The sequence below is a fragment of the Leuciscus leuciscus genome, assembly GCF_965113295.1.
Source record: "Leuciscus leuciscus genome assembly, contig: HAP1_SCAFFOLD_341, whole genome shotgun sequence".
In the NCBI taxonomy this organism is placed as follows: Eukaryota; Metazoa; Chordata; class Actinopteri; order Cypriniformes; family Leuciscidae; genus Leuciscus; species Leuciscus leuciscus.
This window is the reverse complement of record NW_028118397.1, coordinates 17,501-36,457: the sequence shown is the minus strand read 5'-3', so window position 1 is coordinate 36,457 and position 18,957 is coordinate 17,501. Positions and strand designations below refer to the sequence as shown.

General features: G+C 39.5%; 1 protein-coding gene across 2 annotated transcripts in view; it reads right to left on the bottom strand.

Moving 5' to 3' along the window:
* Window positions 1-123: 123 nt before the first annotated feature.
* LOC309491542 (tyrosine-protein kinase JAK2-like) overlaps window positions 124-18,957 on the bottom strand; it is a 36,328-nt gene continuing 17,494 nt past the window's right edge. For both annotated transcript variants that reach the window (XM_082190603.1, XM_082190604.1), the window contains 10 exons: window positions 18,837-18,957; window positions 17,710-17,860; window positions 17,504-17,637; window positions 10,175-10,229; window positions 9,849-9,983; window positions 9,619-9,743; window positions 6,879-7,051; window positions 6,661-6,778; window positions 2,137-2,250; window positions 124-1,830 (listed from right to left, as the gene is read on the bottom strand). The exon at window positions 18,837-18,957 is cut by the window's right edge and continues 31 nt beyond it. In XM_082190603.1, the coding sequence (XP_082046729.1) occupies window positions 1,720-1,830; window positions 2,137-2,250; window positions 6,661-6,778; window positions 6,879-7,051; window positions 9,619-9,743; window positions 9,849-9,983; window positions 10,175-10,229; window positions 17,504-17,637; window positions 17,710-17,860; window positions 18,837-18,957 (1,237 nt within the window). In that variant the 3' untranslated portion in view covers window positions 124-1,719. The remainder of the gene's footprint in view (window positions 1,831-2,136; window positions 2,251-6,660; window positions 6,779-6,878; window positions 7,052-9,618; window positions 9,744-9,848; window positions 9,984-10,174; window positions 10,230-17,503; window positions 17,638-17,709; window positions 17,861-18,836) is intronic.

Here is an 18,957-nt window from a genome sequence, read left to right as displayed (position 1 = left end):
ATCCTCAGGCGCTGACATTCTACACACACACACACACACACACACACACACACACACACACACACACACACACACACACACACACACACACACACACACACAAACACAACAAATACAACACTGTTATTTGCTAAATGGTTTTATTCACTCAATCGTATATTTTAAGTAGACATCACTTTTGATTCTTTGTAACATCTTTTTTTCCTTGATCTGCCGCTTCAGTACATCAGCGAACCTTACAAAAATATATATCAAATAAATGCAGTAATAAAAACAATCATTTAGTTCGATCACACTGATTCAGTGAAAGCCCATGTTGGAGAAACAAGAACGATTCAGCGTGAGGATTGAGATGATGAAGGTTTCCAGCAGTTAAAATCTCTAACATGCTCACAGTTATGAATATGGGACTAGCCATATATACATCTTGTGTTTTATATGTACAATATAAGCAGAATAATTGAAACAAAAATAAAATCAGTTGAGACCATGTTAGTAAGCCTGAAGCTGCAGCGTCTAATGAAGGAAGACTGAACCCAAACTTACACACGTCTGCGTGAAACAGGGATTTGAAGAGTAATTGGATTTAGTTTGTCTCGTGTCTCATTGGATTACGTGGAGTTTATGAGCTATACTGGGACCAGCCACCAGGGGGCGATCGAATGTGTGTGTGTGTGTGTGTGACATGCTAGAACAGACCTCACACACACACAGACACACACACATTTGAGCTGCTTTTCCTTTCAGTGGCGTTTGGCAAACACTGTTAAAGCTGCACAGCGCCACCTACTGCTGCTTACGATAATCACTGCACGATCCGTCAGAAACACTCTTAATCTCCCGATACTGATCCTGGAGATCGGATCAAGACATTCCTAATCACACATGGCTAACCCTAACCCTAATCACACACGAGTATGGAGACAACATCTTAAAATATAGTGCTGATCAGCAGGTGCTGATGGGATTTGCATATTTTGATGAACTCACTCACTGGTTGACTCAGACTTAGACAAACGGTCACAGTATTTAACTCTGAAGATCTGAACGTCTCTCTCACACACACACACACACACACACACACCGATATTTCAAATCAATACGAGGCTTATATAAACTTCCTGCATTATTATTACTGTACACAAACATGCCGTTTAAAGACATTTCAGTCTAATAATCTATTTCCCTTCAACACTAGCGTGCGCACACGTCCGGATCGTCTCACACACACACACACACACACACACACACTCACTCACTCACTCTCTCTCTCTCTCTCTCTCTCTCTCTCTCTCTCTCTCTCTCTCTCTCTCTCTCTCCTGGATAAAGTTGAGTTCATCCAGGGGTTTTCAAGCTGGAATTCATGAAATAATGGACAGAAAACAACAACATACTAATACTGAATTTGAAATGAATTGAAAATTATTCTCTTGTGCTCATGCTAATCACACATCACATCTGATCTTATCATATCTGGACAATGATGTGAAAAACACACATTTAATAACATGGTTTGTGTCTTTTATAACGTGTTTTACTCACACAGAATGAATGATCATTTAGAAATGAACATGAAAGAAGGTCATCCTCAGTTTTATGGTTCTTAAAGTTTGAAAACTCCTGATAGAGAAAAAACATCCCAGGATCCTGAAGGCGTCAGGCCCGGATCAGCTGTGAGATGTTCTGACCCGGATCAGCTGTGGGATATTCTGACCCGGATCAGCTGTGAGATGCCCGGTCCTGGATGGCGTGGACTCTCTGAGCGAGAGCTCTGAATGTGGGTCGATCGCTCGGCTCTGCGGCCCAACACTCCTTCATCAGCACCTGGATCTGCAGGAGAACCACACCGCAGGAGAACCGCAGGAGAACCACACCGCAGGAGAACCGCAGAAGAACCGCAGGAGAACCACACCGCAGGAGAACCACACCGTAGGAGAACCGCAGGAGAACCACACCGTAGGAGAACCGAACCGCAGGAGAACCGAACCACAGGAGAACCACACCGTAGGAGAACCACAGGAGAACCGTGATAGAGAGAACCGAAAAAAATACCGTGATATAAATGTTTGGCCATACCACCCAGCACTAAGTGTCAGACTGGATTGTGTGTATGTGAGGAGTTAGTGAAGGCTTTACCTCAGTGGGACACCCCTCTGGAGACGGCAGACGGTAGTTCCTCTTCAACAGGTCGATCAGGTGATAAACGATCATCTGACCCTGTTTGTCCTCGCCCATCTGCTCCATAAACACCTGGAACCGCAACACCACACACACTATTAGCCTGAGGAACCTGGCCGTCACAATACAGGCTTACCAGACGCCTTACATCTCCTGTTCTTTAGTAAGAGGATCTACTTTTAGAAAAGCCGTCAGAGAACACACCACCGTACGCACAGAACCAGAGCAAAATCCTTACTTTATTTAATGCATTTATATCACTTATCCGTATTTTGTGAAATCTGAGTAAAGGGGAAATAGTAATGCGTGACATTGCGTGATCTAGTTTAGCGCTAATTCTGTTATAAACCACATCAGATCGAACAGCGCTGACGTGGACACCAGGAGAAACACTGTTCCCATGTTGAGCAAGTTATAAAAGGCCTTTCAGTCCACAAATCACCAGCATTCACCATGCATTTACTGTAGGAACGCTCACTGTAACCATGGTATTGTGGCAGAAATAGTTGAATGTTTTTATTATCCATCTAAGGGTTCGTTCAACCTTTTGAGAGTGACATTCAAGCCCTCCTCAAGTGCTTCACACTTCTCCCTGCACCACAGAGCTCTAGATATTACACAATCTTAATGTTATTTTTAATGTGACTTGTCAAACTAAAAGTTTTAAGATGTAGAAGAACTAACACCTTGTGGCAAACAAACACTTTTCTTAAAACGACGACCGTTATAACCAGTAGATGGCAGCAGAGGAGCACTTATTGACTAATTAGCCATTTCCACTCCGCAACTTATGGAAAAAAGTACGAAGTCTCATGAAAAACTAAATATTTTCTTCAAGTTGTGACTGAATTACACAGAGAGCAAGTAAAGGGCGGTTCTTTTATAGTCACTGAAGCCGTCGGTGGGTTCAGTGTGACACTATAGAACAAGGGTGGCCAACCCTGCTCCTGCCGATCGACTGTCCTGCACAGTTCATCTCCAACCCTAATCAAACACACCTGAAGCAACCAATTAAGGTCTTCAGGGTCACTTGAAAATTAAAGGCAGGTGTGTTTGATTAGGGTTGGAGATGAACTGTGCAGGACAGTTGATCGGCAGGAGCAGGGTTGGGCACCCCTGCTATAGAAGAACAATAGCACATTTAATAAGCACATCTTGTTGTTAATAAAAGTCAATATTATCTGCTTATCAATTCATGCTTCACTGTTAAATTTCCAATAAACAAATAATATAATAAACAAGTAATATTATTAGCAGTGTTGGGCAAGTTACTTAAAAAAAGTAATTAGTTATAGTTACTAGTTACTTCTCACAAAAAGTAACTGCGTTAGTAACTGAATTACATCATTACAAAAGTAACTAATTACCAGGGAAAGTAACTATTGCGTTACTTAAAAAAAAAAAAAAAAGTTTAAATACATTTCTTGGATACCCCCAATATGAAATGTTAAATGAATGAAATTGACACTAAATAGAACATCTTATTATTATAAAACATTGTACACTAATCTACACTATTTTAATGTTGCTGTGGGACAATGTGAGAGACACCTATTAACTTAAATATTAAAATATTATCATTACTATAGTGCAACAATAAAACAATAGATGGTTTAGAACTTTTAATATTTATTGCACAGACCACAACTGGCAAAAATAAATATGCTTCTTAAGAAATGTACCAAAAATAAATAAATAGTAGCCTAATAAAAATATACATACACATACACTAGTGCATATAATTAAAATGATAAAACTCACACACCTTTACAACTGGTAGACATTCTGTATAGCCTACTTGAAGTATTTTCTTCCTCACAATAGTAAGTTTAACAAAAAGTGTTTTCAATATAATACTGAACAATGTATCAACATAAATAATAATAATACAATATAATCTTTTTGGGGTTTATTTTCATAATCTACAGAGAACGTCATCATCAGAGGTTATTTTAGCCAAATTCTAGTCGTGTTTGCCGCACGTGCTCACAACCGTCAAACAAATATGTTTGAACGTTCCCTGCAGGTTATTTTGGAGTTTGTTATATAAACTAATTAAAACATTGCATATGATACCACTATGCTACAGAGATTATTCAAATGCTGATATGTGTAATTTATTTATAAATAAAGTATTTATGCTCGGACATACTCGGTCTCTCTCGCGCACTGTCGAGCGCGTTCTCGGACACACTCGGTCTCTCTCGCGCACTGTCGAGCGCGTTCTCGGACACACTCGGTCTCTCTCGCGCACTGTCGAGCGCGTTCTCGGACACACTCGGTCTCTCTCGCGCACTGTCGAGCGCGTTCTCGGACACACTCGGTCTCTCTCGCGCACTGTCGAGCGCGTTCTCGGACACACTCGGTCTCTCTCGCGCACTGTCGAGCGCGTTCTCGGACACACTCGGTCTCTCTCGCGCACTGTCGAGCGCGTTCTCGGACACACTCGGTCTCTCTCGCGCACTGTCGAGCGCGTTCTCGGACACACTCTGTCTCTCTCGCGCACTGTCGAGCGCGTTCTCGGACACACTCTGTCTCTCTCGCGCACTGTCGAGCGCGTTCTCGGACACACTCGGTCTCTCTCGCGCACTGTCGAGCGCGTTCTCGGACACACTCGGTCTCTCTCGCGCACTGTCGAGCGCGTTCTCGGACACACTCGGTCTCTCTCGCGCACTGTCGAGCGCGTTCTCGGACACACTCGGTCTCTCTCGCGCACTGTCGAGCGCGTTCTCGGACACACTCGGTCTCTCTCGCGCACTGTCGAGCGCGTTCTCGGACACAATCGGTCTCTCTCGCGCACTGTCGAGCGCGTTCTCGGACACACTCGGTCTCTCTCGCGCACTGTCGAGCGCGTTCTCGGACACACTCGGTCTCTCTCGCGCACTGTCGAGCGCGTTCTCGGACACACTCGGTCTCTCTCGCGCACTGTCGAGCGCGTTCTCGGACACACTCGGTCTCTCTCGCGCACTGTCGAGCGCGTTCTCGGACACACTCGGTCTCTCTCGCGCACTGTCGAGCGCGTTCTCGGACACACTCGGTCTCTCTCGCGCACTGTCGAGCGCGTTCTGGGACACACTCGGTCTCTCTCGCGCACTGTCGAGCGCGTTCTGGGACACAATCGGTCTCTCTCGCGCACTGTCGAGCGCGTTCTCGGACACACTCGGTCTCTCTCGCGCACTGTCGAGCGCGTTCTCGGACACACTCGGTCTCTCTCGCGCACTGTCGAGCGCGTTCTCGGACACACTCGGTCTCTCTCGCGCACTGTCGAGCGCGTTCTCGGACACACTCGGTCTCTCTCGCGCACTGTCGAGCGCGTTCTCGGACACACTCGGTCTCTCTCGCGCACTGTCGAGCGCGTTCTCGGACACACTCGGTCTCTCTCGCGCACTGTCGAGCGCGTTCTCGGACACACTCGGTCTCTCTCGCGCACTGTCGAGCGCGTTCTCGGACACACTCGGTCTCTCTCGCGCACTGTCGAGCGCGTTCTCGGACACAATCGGTCTCTCTCGCGCACTGTCGAGCGCGTTCTCGGACACACTCGGTCTCTCTCGCGCACTGTCGAGCGCGTTCTCGGACACACTCGGTCTCTCTCGCGCACTGTCGAGCGCGTTCTCGGACACACTCGGTCTCTCTCGCGCACTGTCGAGCGCGTTCTCGGACACACTCGGTCTCTCTCGCGCACTGTCGAGCGCGTTCTCGGACACACTCGGCCTCTCTCGCGCACTGTCGAGCGCGTTCTCGGACACACTCGGTCTCTCTCGTGCACTGTCGAGCGCGTTCTCGCGGCATTCGCTTCGCTTTTGTCGATTCCCGCGCCTCATAAACACTCACACACCAGAGAAAAAACATTGCAGCTCCTATGGCTGAGAGAGAGCCTACTCGGATGAAAACCGCTTCAGTGAGCTCAATTATAGTAACGCCGCATTTTTATTGACAGTAACGGTAACGGCGTTGTAATGGAGGAAACAGTAATTAGTTAGATTACTCGTTACTGAAAAAAATAACGCCGTTTATTTATAACGCCGTTATTCCCATCACTGATTATTAGTAATTGTAACGTCTAATGGTAATGTTAGCGATGCACGCTTCTCCACGTCACAGTCTGGCATCTAAGATAACCCTGCGGTCGGGTTTAAACCGAACACAAAGACACTCACACAAATGAATGAATATTGATAGTGTTTTTGAGAGTAGATACTGTATCGCCAAACCTATCGCAATATTCTCAACATGTATCCATATTTTCTTACACCCCTAGTCACTATTTTACTATTATCTCATTTCACAGATAGTTTGTTTCTGTATTGTTTCTATATAAAAATGTCGATACAATGTAAAGTATTTGCTCTGGCTCTTGTTTTAAATGATTTTGTTCCGTTATTAAGTTGTTGTTGTTTAAGCAGAATGTGTCTGTTCTGATGTCACACGTCTGCTTTGAGACGATCTCACACAGATCTGCACCGGCACTGAAGGGTCACTTACTGCTGGAGGACTGCAGCTCTTGTCACTGTATGTAAAGAGTTCATAGAGAACGACTCCGAAACTCCAGACGTCTGACGCCACGCTGAACTTGCTCTCGGTCAGAGACTCCGGGGCGTACCTTCATCACACACATCATCATCATCATCATCATCATCAGCACATCAATCATGCTGAGTCACACTCATAAACCAGCGTGTGATGAGTAGTGAAGCTCTCACCAGAATATGGGGCTTTCTCCGGGCTCGCGGACCGTGTAATACTCCTTATCCTGAGGGAGGACTTTAGTCAGGCCGAAGTCTCCGATCTTCACGTGAAACTCACTCTCCACCAGGATATTCCTCGTGGCCAGATCTCTGTGGACGTAACGCTTCGACGCCAGGTAGTCCATCCCCTACACACACACACACACACACACACACACACACACACGGACACGGACACGGACACGCATCACGCTCACGGTTATTCTTAACCCTCTGGGGTCTGAGGGGTTTTTGGGGTCCTTGAGATGTTCTGACATGCCCTGACATTTGTGCTTTTTTTCAGTTGCTTATAAACATATTAATGGCAAAGGTATAATTACACTCTATTTAGCACAAACAGGGCTACCATAATATGTGAGCAACATGCATGTACATGTTTGTATTTTTGAGAGAATAATGTTTATGCATGGTTATTGAAAAAACTAAAAACTAAAGTTTCTGAAATAAGGCCACAAAACACATACTAAATATGTGTCAATAAGACTTTTGACTAATGGATGTCATTGCCTAGAGTTTTTTCTTCAAAATGATGTGAAAATCATCCTGCCCTTATCATTCACATAACACAATACATTGATTTAAATCTTGTAAAACACTGTTTGTTTGTAAAGGCAATATGCGCAAGGGGCGTCAACCATTCAACACTATCATGCATATTTAGTGATTCACACCTGAGGAGACAATGGGGCCCGCATACTTAATGAGCCATTCATTCAGGTGTGTCACCTATACGCTGATTTCACGCAGCCGCCATTTTGAAATCGAAAGTGAGGCTCCGGTGGGAAGAACCCCGGAAGTAAAGATAAACAACAATGCCTTGGATTACCAACCTGAAGCTGCTGCCGCGATTTACACTATTGGATGTTACTATTCAATATAGGATATGTATATAGTTCATTCCTGCTTCTTTTTTTACATTCTGAATGATATATATAAAAAAAATATATTTATAAATGAATTTCACTGTATATAGTCTAAAGTATGAAAGAAATGTATGTACATTTTTAGAATTGACACAACATCATTAAACACAACAATACGCCATCGCATTCACGACTCTCCTGTGATTAAAGGCGACACTTCCGGTTTTCTTCCCACCGGAGCCTCGCTTTCGATTTCAAAATAACGGCTGCGTGAAATCAGCGTATAGCCACAAGAAAGAATGCAAGAGCAATATATATATATATATATATATATAATATATATATATATATATATATATATATAATATATATATTTATTCTACCAAATTGGGTCACAGTTGGAAGCATGTAAATTTTTTTTTTTTTTTTTTTTTTTTTTTACAAATTGTGCTTGCAAATTGTATAATATCCAAGGAAAACATGTCTAGTAATTGTGCAGTTAATTCTCATACTGTATTTTCAGTTTTGGAATATGTATCCTCTCCCCAAATTTGTCAATAATAAAACAATAAAAATTATTTAAAGAAAAGGCTAATATTTACCTTTTAAAATTTGTTTACATCTACCTTGTAAATATATTTTTTTTATTAAAAAGGTTACAATTACAACAACAATTGAAGTGTAATCTTTCTTTGTAAAAACTAAAGTATACATTTTATCATACATATTTCAAAGTTAAGGATTCGAATATAGCCTACATTGACAAAACATACTATATTTAACATATTAGCAAAAATTGGCAAACAAAAGCTTATTTGAGGAGGCAGATATTTTACAGTAAAAATGTGTAAGCTATCCAAAACTAATCAACGAAATGTTGTCTTTCATAAGAGGTCTTTCGTTTTTATTATAAGGAATATAAATGTTAATTTGCAGTTTAATACGTTGCTTATACAAATACATTTTATTTCAACATATTTCAGTCGATTTTTACTCAGTATAGCAAAATAGTTTGCTAAAAGCAGATCATTCATCCACACACAGAAACGCAATTCAAATTTAAACTGTCTTTTTGCGAGTTGTGGTAAACAGCGCATCTCTGCCGTTCATTCATTCACACACAGAAACGCGATTTACTTGAGAATGAAAAAAAACGTACTACAGTATTCCATCCGTTTCTCCTCGAAATACCAGCACTTCTGAGGTACATTTTCCATTATTATTATTCCTCACAGCGCTGCGAGACAGTGTAGACAACTACACTTATCTGAATAAACTTGATGTGTTTTCTCGAGCTGATATGTGGGCGTTCACAGTTTGTATGGGATCGTCTCAGTCATTTGCGTTTGAATAGCGCGCGCTCTCCGTGGGCGGGGCCGATTATAACGTAATGAGCTGAGATGAGAACGAGTGACATCTCTCTCTTTTCATAAAGATTACATTAACAGAGAATATTTTTTATATAAATTACTTCATTTAAAAGAAGAGAATTCAAGCTTCATGCCTGTGTGTCTGTATGCCTGTTTGACTGAGTATTCGCTGAGTTATTGTTCATTTTCGGACGCGTTTCAGAATGGACTTCACTGACAGAGAGGAGGCAGAACTCGCTTCGTGTTTATTTTTCTTTATTTGGCGAAAAGCACAACACTTTGTTTTTATTGTGAGTATACACAAAAATAATACACACTTAACAGGATCGATTGATGTATAACACAAGCATATAAGATAAAAAGTAATTTTTTTTATTTATTTTTTGCACTGATAAGGAAAAAAACGAGCCTATCGCGACCTCAGGGGGTTAATGAAGTGTGAGAGTGTGTGTGAAACCTCACCTTACAGATCTGAGCTGCGTACAGCAGGAGCTTCATGTGGTCGAAACGCTCCTTGTTTTTCGAAAGATAATCTCTCAAACTACCAAACGGCAGAAACTCCATGACCAGCCGCAAGTTCTTACGACCTGCAGAGAGAGAGAGAGTGTGCGTGTGAGAGAGAGAGAGAGAGAGAGAGGGGGATGAGTCGTGTATATGTGCCGCCTCAGGACCAGCATGCATCAGTCTCTCACCTGCGCTGTAACAAACGCCCTTGTATCTGACGATGTTGTCGTGTTGCAGTGATCGCAGGATCTCGATCTCCCGCTCAAAGTCGCGCAGGTGTTCAGCTGAGCTGTGCTGAAGCTTCTTCACCGCCACCACCTCACCTGTGAGGAGGAGGAGTGAGGAGGAGGAGGAGGAGTGAGGAGGAGGAGGAGGAGGAGGAGGAGTGATGATGATGAGTGAGGAGGAGGAAGAAGAGTGAGGAGGAGAGAGGAAGAGTGAGGAGTGATGATGATGAGGAGTGAGGAGGAAGAAGGAGGAGGAGGAGTGATGAGGAGTGAGGAAGAGCTCTCACCTGTGCTGTCCTGCAGCGGGTCGTAGCGGCACTTCTCAACGCTGCCGAAGTTACCCTGTACACACACACACACACACACACACACACACACACACACACGGGAGTCACAGGGCTGAAGCGGGACAGCTGAGCAGTGTGTAGGGTTGGGAATCGAATACTTGTTCCTGCTCTATGTACATTTAGATTCCTCTTATCGATTCCTTTGTGAGCAATTCAATATGATTTTAAACCATTCAAGTGCGAGAGACTCTGTTTTCTGTTCTCATGTGTATCAGTATATTGGATCCATGCAGCTCTTAAAGTGACAGCAGCCTAATATTCCTGCTCTATAATAACACTAATATTCCTGCTCTATAATAACACTAATATTCCTGCTCTATAATAACACTAATATTCCCGCTCTATAATAACACTAATTTTCCCGCTCTATAATAACACTAATATTCCTGCTGTCTCTATGATAACACTAATATTCCTGCTCTATAATAACACTAATATTCCCGCTCTATAATAACACTAATATTCCCGCTCTATAATAACACTAATTTTCCCGCTCTATAATAACACTAATATTCCTGCTGTCTCTATGATAACACTAATATTCCTGCTCTATAATAACACTAATATTCCCGCTCTATAATAACACTAATATTCCTGCTCTATAATAACACTAATATTCCTGCTCTATAATAACACTAATATTCCCGCTCTATAATAACACTAATATTCCTGCCGTCTCTATAATAACACTAATATTCCTGCTCTATAATAACACTAATATTCCTGCTCTATAATAACACTAATATTCCTGCTCTATAATAACACTAATATTCCCGCTCTATAATAACACTAATATTCCTGCCGTCTCTATAATAACACTAATATTCCTGCTCTATAATAACACTAATATTCCCGCTCTATAATAACACTAATATTCCTGCCGGCTCTATAATAACACTAATATTCCCGCTCTATAATAACACTAATATTCCTGCCGTCTCTATAATAACACTAATATTCCTGCTCTATAATAACACTAATATTCCCGCTCTATAATAACACTAATATTCCCGCTCTATAATAACACTAATATTCCTGCCGTCTCTATAATAACACTAATATTCCTGCCGTCTCTATAATAACACTAATATTCCTGCTCTATAATAACACTAATATTCCCGCTCTATAATAACACTAATATTCCCGCTCTATAATAACACTAATTTTCCCGCTCTATAATAACACTAATATTCCTGCTGTCTCTATGATAACACTAATATTCCTGCCGTCTCTATAATAACACTAATATTCCCGCTCTATAATAACACTAATATTCCCGCTCTATAATAACACTAATATTCCCGCTCTATAATAACACTAATTTTCCCGCTCTATAATAACACTAATATTCCTGCTGTCTCTATAATAACACTAATATTCCTGCTGTCTCTATAATAACACTAATATTCCTGCTGTCTCTATAATAACACTAATATTCCTGCCGTCTCTATAATAACACTAATATTCCCGCTCTATAATAACACTAATATTCCCGCTCTATAATAACACTAATATTCCCGCTCTATAATAACACTAATTTTCCCGCTCTATAATAACACTAATATTCCTGCCGTCTCTATAATAACACTAATATTCCCGCTCTATAATAACACTAATATTCCTGCTCTATAATAACACTAATATTCCCGCTCTATAATAACACTAATATTCCTGCTCTATAATAACACTAATATTCCTGCCGTCTCTATAATAACACTAATATTCCTGCCGTCTCTATAATAACACTAATATTCCCGCTCTATAATAACACTAATATTCCTGCTCTATAATAACACTAATATTCCTGCCGTCTCTATAATAACACTAATATTCCCGCTCTATAATAACACTAATTTTCCCGCTCTATAATAACACTAATATTCCTGCCGTTTCTATAATAACACTAATATTCCTGCCGTCTCTATAATAACACTAATATTCCCGCTCTATAATAACACTAATATTCCTGCTCTATAATAACACTAATATTCCCGCTCTATAATAACACTAATTTTCCCGCTCTATAATAACACTAATATTCCCGCTCTATAATAACACTAATATTCCTGCCGGCTCTATAATAACACTAATATTCCTGCCGTCTCTATAATAACACTAATATTCCTGCTCTATAATAACACTAATATTCCTGCTCTATAATAACACTAATATTCCTGCTCTATAATAACATTAATATTCCCGCTCTATAATAACACTAATATTCCCGATGTCTCTATAATAACACTAATATTCCTGCCGTCTCTATAATAACACTAATATTCCCGCTCTATAATAACACTAATATTCCTGCCGTCTCTATAATAACACTAATATTCCCGCTCTATAATAACACTAATATTCCTGCCGTCTCTATAATAACACTAATATTCCTGCCGTCTCTATAATAACACTAATATTCCTGCTCTATAATAACACTAATATTCCTGCTCTATAATAACACTAATATTCCTGCCGTCTCTATAATAACACTAATATTCCCGCCGTCTCTATAATAACACTAATATTTCTGCCGTCTCTATAATAACACTAATATTCCCGCTCTATAATAACAATAATATTCCCGCTCTATAATAACACTAATATTCCTGCCGTCTCTATAATAACACTAATATTCCTGCTCTATAATAACACTAATATTCCTGCTCTATAATAACACTAATATTCCTGCCGTCTCTATAATAACACTAATATTCCTGCCGTCTCTATAATAACACTAATATTCCCGATGTCTCTATAATAACACTAATATTCCTGCCGTCTCTATAATAACACTAATATTCCCGCTCTATAATAACACTAATATTCCTGCCGTCTCTATAATAACACTAATATTCCCGCTCTATAATAACACTAATATTCCTGCCGTCTCTATAATAACACTAATATTCCTGCCGTCTCTATAATAACACTAATATTCCTGCTCTATAATAACACTAATATTCCTGCTCTATAATAACACTAATATTCCTGCCGTCTCTATAATAACACTAATATTCCCGCCGTCTCTATAATAACACTAATATTTCTGCCGTCTCTATAATAACACTAATATTCCCGCTCTATAATAACAATAATATTCCCGCTCTATAATAACACTAATATTCCTGCCGTCTCTATAATAACACTAATATTCCTGCTCTATAATAACACTAATATTCCTGCTCTATAATAACACTAATATTCCTGCCGTCTCTATAATAACACTAATATTCCTGCCGTCTCTATAATAACACTAATATTCCCGCTCTATAATAACACTAATATTCCTGCCGTCTCTATAATAACACTAATATTCCCGCTCTATAATAACACTAATATTCCAGCTCTATAATAACACTAATATTCCTGCCGTCTCTATAATAACACTAATATTCCCGCTCTATAATAACACTAATATTCCTGCCGTCTCTATAATAACACTAATATTCCTGCCGTCTCTATAATAACACTAATATTCCTGCTCTATAATAACACTAATATTCCTGCTCTATAATAACACTAATATTCCTGCCGTCTCTATAATAACACTAATATTCCCGCCGTCTCTATAATAACACTAATATTTCTGCCGTCTCTATAATAACACTAATATTCCCGCTCTATAATAACAATAATATTCCCGCTCTATAATAACACTAATATTCCTGCCGTCTCTATAATAACACTAATATTCCCGCTCTATAATAACACTAATATTCCAGCTCTATAATAACACAAATATTCCTGCCGTCTCTATAATAACACTAATATTCCCGCTCTATAATAACACTAATATTCCCGCTCTATAATAACACTAATATTCCAGCTCTATAATAACACTAATATTCCTGCCGTCTCTATAATAACACTAATATTCCCGCTCTATAATAACACTAATATTCCTGCCGTCTCTATAATAACACTAATATTCCTGCCGTCTCTATAATAACACTAATATTCCTGCTCTATAATAACACTAATATTCCTGCCGTCTCTATAATAACACTAATATTCCCGCCGTCTCTATAATAACACTAATATTTCTGCCGTCTCTATAATAACACTAATATTCCAGCTCTATAATAACACTAATATTCCCGCTCTATAATAACACTAATATTCCCGCTCTATAATAACACTAATATTCCAGCTCTATAATAACACTAATATTTCTGCCGTCTCTATAATAACACTAATATTCCCGCTCTATAACAACACTAATATTCCTGCCGTCTCTATAATAACACTAATATTCCTGCTCTATAATAACACTAATATTCCTGCTGTCTCTATAATAACACTAATATTCCTGCCGTCTCTATAATAACACTAATATTCCTGCCGTCTCTATAATAACACTAATATTCCAGCTCTATAATAACACTAATATTCCCGCTCTATAATAACACTAATATTCCCGCTCTATAATAACACTAATATTCCTGCTCTATAATAACACTAATATTCCTGCCGTCTCTATAATAACACTAATATTCCCGCTCTATAATAACACTAATATTCCTGCCGTCTCTATAATAACACTAATATTCCTGCCGTCTCTATAATAACACTAATATTCCTGCCGTCTCTATAATAACACTAATATTCCTGCTCTATAATAACACTAATATTCCCGCTCTATAATAACACTAATATTCCTGCTCTATAATAACACTAATATTCCCGCTCTATAATAACACTAATATTTCTGCCGTCTCTATAATAACACTAATATTCCCGCTCTATAATAACACTAATATTTCTGCCGTCTCTATAATAACACTAATATTCCTGCCGTCTCTATAATAACACTAATATTCCCGCTCTATAATAACACTAATATTCCTGCCGTCTCTATAATAACACTAATATTCCTGCCGTCTCTATAATAACACTAATATTCCCGCTCTATAATAACACTAATATTCCTGCCGTCTCTATAATAACACTAATATTCCCGCTCTATAATAACACTAATATTCCTGCCGTCTCTATAATAACACTAATATTCCTGCTCTATAATAACACTAATATTCCTGCTCTATAATAACACTAATATTCCTGCTCTATAATAACACTAATATTCCCGCTCTATAATAACACTAATATTCCCGCCGTCTCTATAATAACACTAATATTCCTGCCGTCTCTATAATAACACTAATATTCCAGCTCTATAATAACACTAATATTCCTGCTCTATAATAACACTAATATTCCCGCTCTATAATAACACTAATATTCCTGCCGTCTCTATAATAACACTAATATTCCTGCCGTCTCTATAATAACACTAATATTCCTGCCGTCTCTATAATAACACTAATATTCCTGCCTTCTCTATAATAACACTAATATTCCCGCTCTATAATAACACTAATATTCCCGCTCTATAATAACACTAATATTCCTGCCGTCTCTATAATAACACTAATATTCCTGCTCTATAATAACACTAATATTCCCGCTCTATAATAACACTAATATTCCTGCCGTCTCTATAATAACACTAATATTCCTGCTCTATAATAACACTAATATTCCTGCTCTATAATAACACTAATATTCCTGCCGTCTCTATAATTACACTAATATTCCTGCTCTATAATAACACTAATATTCCCGCTCTATAATAACACTAATATTCCTGCCGTCTCTATAATAACACTAATATTCCTGCTCTATAATAACACTAATATTCCCGCTCTATAATAACACTAATATTCCTGCTCTATAATAACACTAATATTCCCGCTCTATAATAACACTAATATTCCTGCCGTCTCTATAATAACACTAATATTCCTGCCGTCTCTATAATAACACTAATATTCCCGCTCTATAATAACACTAATATTCCTGCCATCTCTATAATAACACTAATATTCCTGCTCTATAATAACACTAATATTCCTGCTCTATAATAACACTAATATTCCCGCTCTATAATAACACTAATATTCCAGCTCTATAATAACACTAATATTCCTGCTCTATAATAACACTAATATTCCCGCTCTATAATAACACTAATATTCCAGCTCTATAATAACACTAATATTCCAGCTCTATAATAACACTAATATTCCTGCTCTATAATAACACTAATATTCCCGCTCTATAATAACACTAATATTCCTGCTGTCTCTATAATAACACTAATATTCCCGCTCTATAATAACACTAATATTCCTGCTCTATAATAACACTAATATTCCTGCTCTATAATAACACTAATATTCCCGCTCTATAATAACACTAATATTCCCGCTCTATAATAACACTAATATTCCTGCTCTATAATAACACTAATATTCCTGCTCTATAATAACACTAATATTCCCGCTGTCTCTATAATAACACTAATATTCCCGCTCTATAATAACACTAATATTCCTGCTCTATAATAACACTAATATTCCTGCTCTATAATAACACTAATATTCCCGCTCTATAATAACACTAATATTCCTGCTCTATAATAACACTAATATTCCTGCTCTATAATAACACTAATATTCCCGCTCTATAATAACACTAATATTCCAGCTCTATAATAACACTAATATTCCCGCTCTATAATAACACTAATATTCCCGCTCTATAATAACACTAATATTCCTGCTGTCTCTATAATAACACTAATATTCCCGCTCTATAATAACACTAATATTCCAGCTCTATAATAACACTAATATTCCTGCTCTATAATAACACTAATATTCCCGCTCTATAATAACACTAATATTCCTGCTGTCTCTATAATAACACTAATATTCCCGCTCTATAATAACACTAATCAAACAACAAAAGACAGAGAACATTCACTTGTTCTTCACTGATAACTTTATAACTATATTTTTAATGTATATTTTATTTATAAAGTGCAGTTATTTTACATTTGATTAGTTTGTGAACCTGAATACCTGAAAATCTTAAAACACTTCAATCACATTTCAATCATATCTTTGTTCAGTTGTATCTATTTGTTGCAATTGCTAATTTTTGATCTGTTATTTTTTATTACTGAGTGTTTACTTGTCATTAATAATGCTTGAAATGTATATTAGTTCGGCTAGTTGTTCTTCTATGGTGTTTTTAAACCACAGGCAAACGCTCCTTGTGTAAGAGTTCTTTAGCCTGTTGATTTGTGTTCATGATTTTTTTTTACCTTATTGGAATCGAAATTAGGAATCAATAAGAATCGGAATGGTTAAAACTCAAACGATACCCGACCCCAGTCATGATGCTGATGATGACGAAGCTCACCTTGCCCAGCAGCTGGAGGAAGATCAGGTGTCTGGCCTCAAACTGAGTGGGGTCCGGATTCTCAAAGGCTCCAGCGAAACCCACCGGCCGGTTCCTGCTGGGAAGCGTCTCACTCTCCACCAGCAGCTCGTAGTCTGAGGAGCACAGGAACGCAGGAGTCAGCACTGCGCTAGCTAGCCTCTCGTGCGCGCGTGTGATTAGCTCACCTGGCGTGAAGAGGCTGTTGAGGTCTCGGATCACGGCTCTGAACGAGGGCCGGTGCAGCGGCTCGTAGTCCATGCAGTTGTTGATCACACTAGCCAGTTCGGTCCACTTCGGCGCTGGGAGCTGGTGCTTATCCTCGTAGAACAGCAGCTTCTGTGGGACAGAGACCGTTAACTGCAGCCAATCACGCGCAGCGCAGAGAGATCATTAGCTGCAGCCAATCACGCGCAGCAGAGAGAGATCGTTAACTGCAGCCAATCACGCGCAGCGCAGAGATCATTAGCTGCAGCCAATCACGCGCAGCAGAGAGAGATCGTTACCTGTAGCCAATCACACGCAGCACAGAGAGAGATCGTTAACTGCAGCCAATCACGCGCAGCGCAGAGAGAGATCATTAGCTGCAGCCAATCACGCGCAGCACAGAGAGATATCGTTAGCTGCAGCCAATCACGCGCAGCGCAGAGAGAGATGGTTAGCTGTAGTCAGATCGCAGGTGATCATGATGCGTACGGATCAGCTCCACACGGTTCACGCATGCGATTCGTGGATTAACTGCAACATTTATCCATCATAGAGTGAAAGTTTGTCATTTGGACGTGTTTTGTCTTGCCAATTTACACATTCAAATCATTTTAAACGCAGAAGAAGAGGCGTAAATCAGGACTCACGAGTTATCTGTGCGAACAGCCACACACACCCGAAGCGCAGAGAGAGAGAGAACACCGAATTGATTCCTCTTTTCACGTTTACTTGCCTTTGAACGGACACATACACACACAATTGTGTCTAAACGCCGTCTCAGCAAGTGTTCTCTCGGCTGTCAGTGATCAGTGGAGGAAGAATCCGGATGTTTTTATTCGGTCTTAAAGTGACAGCAGAGTAATAATAATGTTTGAACTTTATCAGTTAGGCTAGTAGTTTTTGATGTGGTATCGAAGAATATATATATATATATATATATATATATATATATATATATCCCCCCCCCCCCATATATATATATATATATATATACATATATACATAGGTTTTTTTTGTGATCCGGAAAACGATCAGATCCGTGGCTGAAAAGCCGTAAATGACGTTAGCCGTGAGCTATGTGAGGTGTCGCACTGAAAGTGTGCTTCACCTTGCAGGAGTCGAGGGCAGCGAGTGGATGTTCTCCTCCACAGTAAATCTCCCACAGCGTCGTGCCGAAACTCCACTTATCCGCCGCTAGACTCAGACTCCGGCTGTCCTGCACACACTCC